Source organism: Lytechinus pictus, chromosome 2 (genome assembly GCF_037042905.1).
Source record: "Lytechinus pictus isolate F3 Inbred chromosome 2, Lp3.0, whole genome shotgun sequence".
Taxonomy (NCBI): domain Eukaryota; kingdom Metazoa; phylum Echinodermata; class Echinoidea; order Temnopleuroida; family Toxopneustidae; genus Lytechinus; species Lytechinus pictus.
Window position 1 is genome coordinate 7,411,169 of NC_087246.1, and position 10,181 is coordinate 7,421,349.

Genomic DNA, 10,181 nt, shown 5'->3' on the forward strand with positions numbered 1-10,181 from the left:
TTGATGATGTTTTGAATCGTAGAAGGGCGTATAATTATCACCATTTAAAAAAAAAAACCGTTATGGTTTATTTTCGTAAACTATTAAAATTCGATGTCACGGGGGTACCCATCTCAACGTCCACATGTGATTTTCTAGTCATGAAATAAACTATTCATAATTTAATTTTCTCAGCAATTGAATGCTCCAATCTTCATGGTCTAAGTATGTATGATGCATAGTTTACATGTACTATTATTTTGAAAAGATGTATTCCCCAATTTATCACAATATTTGCAATTTTGTCATAATTTTTCTTTTTGAAAATTATGCTATTTTGTGACTAAGGCTACGTCTCGTCTGCTCTTTTTACCGAGAGTATCGATATCAAGGTATTCTAGTTAGGAAGCCTTTCGTGAAACAGGTTTAGTAAGATTGGAACTAACTCCGTGGTTGGTGGATAAAGATATGACTAACTTGTCCAGGTGTTGAGAAACGGGCCCCTGAACTCCTTCCGCGATATCAGCCGGTTCGAGTTCTCCGTTCTGCTTCTCAATCTCTTCTTTCCGCTTCTTTCTCGATCTCATACTTCTTACAAACAATACGGTCAGCGTCCTTTCTCTTATGCAGCTTCTTTTCTTTGGAACAATCTCCCCCTACAAATTCACAATGCCTACTGTGTTAATACATTTAAAGTTATGCTTAAAACTCATCTTTTAAATCTTAAATATTGATCATATCATATTTTTATTGGCCCATTTGATGGTATTTCTTTATTCATGATCTGGTGAGGAAAAGTTGTAAATTGTAATATTAGTTTTGATACATTTTATTGTGCGAAGTATTTCCTTTCTATTTCATTTATACTTCATTTTACTTTCTTTTAACCGCTTAGAGGCAATTTGCGAATTTGCGGTATATAAAATTGTTATTATTATTATTATTATAATATAAAAAAATTGAACAATGCTGTTTACTTTATAAATCGTATAGTAATTGTTTAACCATGCTTGATTGATTAAGATTTAAATATTTTTCTATTTGTTTAAACTGTTTAAACAACTACTGTACGATTCATATAGTAAACAGTGTTGCTTAACTTTTTAACAATTTATATTCTGTCACCTTCGACTTAACGTCTAAATGTGTATAATGACAAAATAAACCTATTCATAGACTTCGCCCTTACGTAGGATGTATGCATATATATATATATATAAACTCCTAAAAAAATATGGTTTTAGTGAATATCAATAAGTGATTGATACCAAAGAATAGAGCATTTACTTCTCTTTAAAATGATACCCTATATGATATGATTATGGTTCACATGGAGGTGCAGTGCCTTGAAATGTGGGGCAAGGTCAAAATTCAAAAGTTGCAAAATGATACAATTTTGAAAGTCACTGCTCTTTTTTTTCCTTGGTGATGAGTGAGTTTCTCGGCGGTTTCTTTTGTTTTAACACACCTCTGCACAAGCAAACACATAAAAACAAATTACATGCATGGGTATTTCAAACCACGACTCAAATCTCACAGAACCATCACTACATACACCACAACAAAACATCAAAAATGAAGAAGCAGGGGCTTGATTTGAACGGATTTTCATCTCTATATTGACTCAGACAAAGAATCGTGTTCTTTATTGACCCTTCATGTCTATTTCTGCTCGTTTTGCAGCTTTTCAATTCAGTCCTCATCCAACACTTTTGAATCCTGCTCTTTTCGTGATTGTATGATCATAACAAGCCCTACGTGTTCATCAGAAGTAGATTAAAATGGTCATATCAAGCCATCGATCTGATCAAATTTCAAAACGAAAACCCATATTTGAAAAGTTCAATATCCGGTTTTGAATTGATAACTGATAACAAAAAAATCCGAAAGTTAAGCGACTCTTTTCCCAATCAAATGTTTAAAAAATTTCGACGTTTCCTATATACACACAGATATACATAAAGAATTGTGAATTATTACTACAGTAGCGGATCTATTTTTTTCAAGCAATCTGCTTATAATGACAATCCTTTTCCTGCAAACTGTAAATGTTAAATTTTCTTTGTTGGTAGTAGATCATATTTGTTTAAAATGACTTTTTTATTATGTATTTTTTTCTTTATGATTCATACCAAAATCAATTACTGATATATTATGTTTGTTACGTAATGAAAATTGTATTGTATACGAATGTTGTGAACGCAGAAGAAAAATAAATCAAATCAAATCAATTTTTTTTTGCAAAGGGAAGGGGGGACAAGTTGGTTTGACCCACGATGAGGTGCGACATAAATGCGTCCTATACCCTTCCCCCACTCCTTCCCTGTAGATCCGCATCTGTTCTGCTTGCGCGACCCTCATAAGTATAGGGAAGAGGCCGGGTGTCGGAATTTGATCCAACTTTCTATTTCTAAGCGTGCTAAGGGAGAAATTATATAAGGGAAGGGGGTAAACCCATAATCACCCCCCTAGAATCGCCACTGTATTCTGGATAGTCATCTACATGTCGATTACCATTTTCCTTAGATATAATATTACATCGATGTGTAGAAGTTGAACATAGCCTGTCCAGGGGCGTCGATCCATTTTTCAGATTGGGGGGGGGGGGGGGCAAAATCATGAATCGTTCTAAAGGCGCTCGATCACACCAAACAAACTCACCCACCCACACACACACAGGCCTAATTATATATATATATATATATATGAGAAAGAGACTCGGACTCATATCTCACCAACAAATCGCGCGAGCTGAAATTTTTTAGAATGCTGACCTGAAAACAGGAATGGTACCTGTTTAGGACTGTTTGTAGCAGTAACTCATGTGGAGGATACCTATCTCACTACACAGATAATGCGAGTACCGAGAGCGAGCTAAAATTTCTTCATATTCTGACCTGAAAGATTCATTTTTTGGAACTAATGATTAGGATGGGTATCTAAAATAACAATAGGTGCGAGCGCGAAGCGCGAGCTGAAAATTTTGATATTTTGATCTGAAAAATTGACAGGTTCACGTTTTTAATAAAGAACAAGTAATATATTCAACACAAGATTATTGCAAATCGGAGCGGGAGTTCTTTTTAGGTTTAGAACTGAGAACGGGACATTCTGTTCACCTAATTAATCATGAAAAGTATGGGTTTTGGTACATAAATGATGCGAGCGCGAAGCGCGAGCTGAAAATTTTTATATTCCATTCTGAAAAACGGACATTTTGAGCACGATTTAAATAAAGAACGAGTTGTGTATCTCAATCTCGCTTGCTGATTTCTGTGTAACACTGCAATCTTATTTCATTTTTGCACATGCATGCGGAATTATTGGGGGGGGGGGGCAAAACGATATGTTTGCCCCCCCCCCCCAATATTTTCATTGGTGGGGTGATCGCCCCCCTGCCCCCCCCCCCCCCCCCCCCAGGATCGACGCCTCTGAGCCTGTCGTCATACACACGGTATACAATCATGGGCTCTGTCGGTCTCAACGTTTATCAGGATCACACTGATTCAATATTTTCATACAAATGATTTAATTTATTATCCAGAATTCAAAACAGTTTTGTTGAAAAAACATGGGTGATATGTAGATGAGAGAGACGATGATGATACACACTCGCAATTTCTTTTGCATCCTTATCTTTATAAGAGAATGTGGCATTTTGTTGTTGTATATAAGATTGACAATAAAAAAGATCATGGTAATTGGCAATTTTAAATGTTCAAGGAGAAACCTGAAACCATGACTATGTTATTGGAATAAATTTGATTTCATTATGATAAGCACAGAAATGAGTCAATCATTTATTTCACTATATTTTTAGACCACACAAAAACATGAAATTGGCATAACCTTCAAAAACTCAAAATCAACGTAAAGTTATTCTTAAAAATTCACTCTTGAAGGAATGAAATTCTAAATTTTGTGTTCTTTTACAAGTCATAAGCTGCTTTGAAGCAAATATCGATATCATTAGAGTCATAAAATATCATTAGACTCGGCCACAGCCGGCATCTTACAGACGAAACTCATCCCTCCATGGGTGTTACATTGTATATCGTCCCATTGTCGTGTAGATTTCGAGTCGTTGTCGATTCTCCAAATGATGACGCAGTCTTCATTAACTCGACCTCGTGCGTGGTAGCCGTTATCAGGTTGTCCTGGTAACCAATGGTTGAAATCGTTTGAGGAACCATCAGACCACACCCATGGACCATTTTGTACCTCCTGGTAGAATCCTATCCAAATCCCAGATGGTAGATCGGTGTCTGGGCTATATCTCTGTAGGGCAAGAAAAATTTTGATATTTAGATCAGAAAAAGGGACATTTTAAGGACTAAATTTAGGAATTCTTGAAGAGCAGACATATCTAACTAATCCACTAATGCGAACGTAAGCACGGACAATAAATGTTTATTAAGACCTTAAAATGGGGCAATCATTTTAAGTAGTCATGAAAAAGAAGTATATGTAATATAATTTCATAATGAACACTTATTTCCCACTACGTTCCTCTTCCTTTCTCCCTCTTTTCCCCCGTTTTTTTTTTAGGCAGCCGAAGGGGGGACACGTGCCCCCCATGCCCCCCGTAGTTACGCCACTGTACATAGGCCTATATACCCTCTCGCCCTGCAGCCCGTCAACCATCAACATTACTTCTCGCGATGCATCTGAAATATTATTATAGGTATTGACATGGTGCTTTGCAAAAGTTTAAAGATGATTAAAACTTTTATCTGAACTTTTAGTTATATGAAAAAGTCATGCAAAAATTTGATGAAAGACTGTTATTTTGGAACACTGGCGCATAGCCAGAACAAAAGTCACAGTTTCCTGTATTGTCATTATCATTTAAAAAAAAGTGTGTTAAAGTTCCTTTTACCAGCCATCGGCTATACCCTACATGTTTGACTGAAAATAAGCTTAACTCCAATGTTTTCATCGTCTCTAAAGAAAGGAAGGAAGGAAGCGGGATATAAAATGAGGGACAGTGTCTGATAAACAGTTATATAATGACCTATAAATGGATGGTATTTGCCATGTTAACTGGATCATCATACTCACCAGGCGCGGTTCTAGACTTAAAGTTTTGGTGGGCTTCTGGGGGCTTGAAAAGTTTTAGACGTCGGTTTATTCAATACAATGAAAATAGCCTATATATGTGGATAGCATTACACAGACCACACAGCTAGTCCCCCTCCCCCTCCTATAAATAATATTTCTAATATCATGCGAGCAGCGTAGCGACCGAGCGGAAAAATTGCATTTTCAAAATGTTTGAGTTTTTTTCATCTATATCATGCATCAGGGCCTGATTGGTGTTATAGAAGAAGATGAGGGCATTCAACGATAAGGGGGGGGGGGGAGGGTGAAGGGAAACCTAGCATATAGAGCACTTTATGAACTTTATAAATAAAGGTACATCTGCAGCATCTTTAAATGGGATACTCAACATGCATAAAGGTTGCAAAAGAATACGACCCAATGATCACTCCCTTGTATAACACAAAAGTATACACATATTGTAGAAAATAGAGTCAAATCATTCTTCATGTTGCTTCTATCATGGGGCGAGGGGCAGGGGGCGATCGCCATGAATATATTTGGGATGCGGCAAACGTATCGATTAGCCCTGCCTAATAATTTTGAAAAAATGAAAAAATTAAGAATCCATTGCAAAAATGTGTTTGACAAAACATCTGAAAGCGCTATAAAACTATCAGACTTGACATTAAAACATATAAAATTGTAAATTTTTCGGTGTGCTTCACGTGCAAAATTCTGTTATATAATTTGGTGCGTAGAGCGCGCCGAAAGTTTTGGATATTGTCTTTACCCCCCTCTCGCCATCCAAAACATGGATCGACACTCCTGACTCTATAAACTGTATGTTTTCAATAAGTTTAGCCTCAATCAGGGAGTACAGAGCCATTTTCTAAAGAAAGATATCATAAAGAATGACAAAAATTCGGAGCGCTTTTGTCAAAACATGGTTTAGAGTTTTAAAACTAAAACTACAATACTAATGGAGCGTTGTGGCCCAGTGGATCAGTCTCCGGACTTTGAAACAGAGGGTCGTGGGTTCGAATCCCAGCCATGGCGTAATTTCCTTCAGCAAGAAACTGATCCACAATGTGCTGCACTCAACCCAGGTGAGGTAAATGGGTACCGGTAGGAAGTAATTCCTTAAAAAGCTGTGTGCGCTATGAACGCCTAGCTTAGCCGGGTAAAATAGGAGCGCCTTGAGCACCTAACAAGGTGGATAATTATGTGCGCAATATAAATACCCTATATTATTAATGCCATAAAATTGAAGTTAAAAAACTTCAATTTTGTGGCATTATTGTTATATCCGTGGGGGTGTATACAGGGAGGTTATAATTTGGAAAAAAATGTTGCAAGACAGTCTACTGTATTGCAGTAGCTAGACCACGGTCTCTTCATCTTGACCTCTTCTCTCTGCCCGCCCTCTCCCCACCCCCCCTGTTGATGCATCCTCTGCTGTCAATAGTATCTAAAAAAAAAAAAAAACTCACATCACGAATGCCTGAGATGAATGTTTGGTAGATGAAGTCGTTCTCGGCTTGGTCATGAATGGATACGAGATGAGCTATGCCAAAGGAGTCGAAGTGTTCATGACATCTTGTCTCTGCATCCGACCAGGGTAGCATCTCTTCGAAGAATCGGTAACAGAATCCATGTCGCTCAGTCCAACCGTGGGGGCAAGCATAATCAATAACGGCATTGGCGTATGTGCATAACGTTGCAGCGAAGAAAAGGAAGATGACTAAAATCTTCATGATGAATCTGAATTTATGACATGACAAAAATGAACAGAACTATAATTCCTATACAGTGCGTCCCACAAAAAAAACGAAACCGAGATTCATCGATGAATTATCATAACTAAATTACAAATACAATAGACAAATGACCTACCATTGTAAAGCTTAGAATCTCCTCTTTCATCTGAAATTACTTAGATTATTTCTCATTCACGCATGAGTGAGCAAAAACAATTTGAAGAGGGGATACCAAAAAGTCATTTGGCGGGCTGTATCTGGGTTTCAAAAAGAAAACCACATTAAAAAAAAAATTCAATATCTGCTCTTTAATTTGATACCTCAATTACAGAAAATGGTCAAGAAATAACAAAGTTCTGCTTATTTGAAATAAGGTTTGAATTTCAATAATTTCATAAAATGAAGAGGTTTTACAGGCTAGCGTTCAAACTCACTCGACACTCCGTTTTGTTGACGATTTAAGTCTTTTAATTGTTAACCATGCGATAGCTTCTGTGGGAAACCGGTGAAAACAAGTTTATTTAATGAAATTATGGAAATACAAGCATTGTTTCGAGGGAACATAACTTTTTTACTTCTTAACCATTTTTTGTGATTAAGGTATCAAATAAAAGAGCAGATATTGACCTTTTTAGGCATGTGATTTTTTTTGTTGAAATTCAGATACCCCCCGCCAAATGAGTTTTTGGTATCCTTTCTTCAAATTGTTTTTGCTCACTCATGCGTGAATAAGGAATAATTTAAGTAATATCAGATGAAAGAGGAGATTCTAAGCTTTACATTGGTAGGCCATTTGTCTATTGTATTTGTGATTAAGTTATGATAAATCATCGCTAAATCTCGGTTTCGTTTTTCTGGGACGCACTGTTTAGCGAAATACGCTTCAGCAACTCACGTATGATAAATTTGGGATAAATTTTCAATAAAAAATATCATTATTTTTGTGTGTGCCTGTTTCTAATAAATTACTCTGTTCAAATTCAAAATTTAAATTCCGATTCAGCATGTTAGTGCGCCCTTATAGGGAAAATGAACTTCAAGAAATTTAAACAAACAAGACAATATAAAGTGAATTAACTATTTATCAGTTCAAACACTGCATGGAAGAAAGGTATATACATAATGGGCACAGAAATGACGAAACATCCAATCATTACACATTAGAATATTTCAAAATCATAATCGGATAAAAATTATATCGTGTCATCTTGCACTTTTCTTATCATTGGGTGTTTGGTTCATGTTACTTTATAGAAAGAAAAATTCCCGGAGAAAAATAAGGATAAGGATAAGGATCATTGAAGGGGATCGAACTCGTGGACATGGTGGAGGCGAAATCTCAATCTAGGTTGGAATAATAATTTGCGATTTTCATATTTTACCATATAAACATCATGAAAAGGGTACGGAAGAGAAAAACCTTTTAGTGTAATTCTTTATCAGTGAAATTTCAAAACTACTTTTGCATAATAAATCAATGGCGTACAGGTTGTTAGCACGGGGACTGTTGCAATCGAGCAAAAAAAAGTGTTATTTTCGTCATTGAAAATAATTTAGCGTAGCTGCATGGTAAAACAGAAATATATACGTAATCATTATGCGGTGAACAGGGGCCGCGGAACGGTTTTCAAAGTGGGGGGGGGGGGCTGACCCCATGGAAAAATCATAAACCTATGGTCATTTTTACGTTTTTTTTCAGCTCGTCCCTGTGTCCCGGGGGTATGCAAGTAATATTCATAAATTTAAATCTAAAACATTTTGCTAGCTCAAGGCAAGCAGAAAGTCGGATTAAAAACAACGGTCAAGTCCACTCTAACAAAGTTGATTTAGAGACAAATCAAACGTATAACACTGAATAAATTATGACATTTAAGTTTCGCTTATTTTGTAAAAACAGTGATATGCAGTAAACAGCATATTCACTTTTCGTTTGCATTTATGAAAATGTATACCGCGAGGGGCCAAAGAATTAATGCTTGAAATCGTTTTTCATATTGTGAAATTCCTTTTGGGGCCATTAGAATGTCCCTCTTAATGTTCAGATACTGAGCTAAATTATTATTGAATTACCAGATATCGAAGGTGTATGAGATAATTATGCTTTTAGATCAATGTCAAAACATATCTAACACTATCAATGAACACATGAAAAACAATCATTACTTACCAACTTTCTAAAATTGTATCCAATGAATCTCTCGACCAATGAAACTCGAGAAAATGACCGTTATCTGTTTCCAGAAAGAAACGTTGGTGATGAAGATTGAAAAAAAAAACTGATTCAATAAAAATAGATCTCTGTGGTGATTGACTCAAGCATATACACTCTACGATGGCGATGCGAGAATGGTGAGCAACCGGGAATACTGTACAGAAGGTCCAGAAAGTAATTAGACGATAGATAGCCGATACAAGCTACGATCACATTCCAACATTGTATGTTGTTTAGATTAACTTTGATTGCTATACTACTGCTAATGCGATAACGGGTGGACTAGGTATGGACTTTCTTTGTCAGTGTGTTACGAATCTCCCATACATCATATCCACGAATACACCAGAAGCATTGTGAGAAAAAATAAAATATGTCCAAAATTTTAATGTTGTTTCTGGTGCCTGAGAAGAAGAAATTGTTTTATTAGGGGATAGAAGTCAGACGAAAAAGCTATTAAAGAACAATTTGACTTTCCCGTCTCATTCGGCCTACTTCCTCCCTTAATCCTCCACCATGGTAGGGGGGTCTTCTTATTTATTTGGCAACCATTCAATTTGACTATTTTCGCCATCATAAATATTATAATATTATTCACGTTTGTTTTCTTTGAAAAAAAAATATGTATATAAATAAAATTTCAATATTTCTTTCTTTCTCTCTTTTTTTTTCTTTTCTCTTCTTTTTCTTTTCTATTTTTTTTGTATAGCCTAGGCTATAATGGCCTTTATACAAGGCAATGTGCCAATTATGATGTTTATATCAAACGCTTATAATACCAACTGAAAACAAAGACTATATAGTCGCAATTAGCCGGATGGATGCGGGCGATGGAAAATGCCCAGTCGCTCGCCGTCCCACTCGCTCTTACTCGGGGTCTCACCAATTAAAGTTACTGTTAATTCCCACTGCTTTAATTTGGAGCCTTCTTTGAGAGGATGAAAAGCCTATTTCCCTTCATCCTTATTTTTCTATTTTAATTTTTTTCTTTCTTTCTTTTTTTTTTCTTTTCTGTTAACCTTTCTTTTTTCTTTGTATTTTTTTTTTGCCTAGTTCGCTTGTTCTCCCCTTTTCTTTCTGTTTTCTTCCCCCCCCTTCATGGACGGCTAGTCTCGTCTCAATCACTACTTGAAGAGGAATATAGCTAGTCTGCAGGTACAGACCCCGCCAGTGAAACTTTGATCAACCAG

The 10,181-nt window shown here is 36.3% G+C and overlaps 1 protein-coding gene across 1 annotated transcript; it reads right to left on the bottom strand.

Moving 5' to 3' along the window:
• Nucleotides 1–1,570: 1,570 nt before the first annotated feature.
• On the bottom strand, nt 1,571–9,512 carry LOC129276053 (C-type lectin domain family 19 member A-like). The gene is made up of 4 exons (XM_054912497.2): nt 8,947–9,512; nt 6,513–6,783; nt 3,429–4,257; nt 1,571–2,660 (listed from the first exon to the last, which is right to left on the bottom strand). The coding sequence occupies exons 2-3, from the start codon at nt 6,774–6,776 to the stop codon at nt 3,955–3,957; spliced, it is 567 nt and encodes a 188-aa protein (XP_054768472.2). The 5' UTR covers nt 6,777–6,783; nt 8,947–9,512; the 3' UTR covers nt 1,571–2,660; nt 3,429–3,954.
• Between the last annotated feature and the right edge of the window lie 669 nt (nt 9,513–10,181).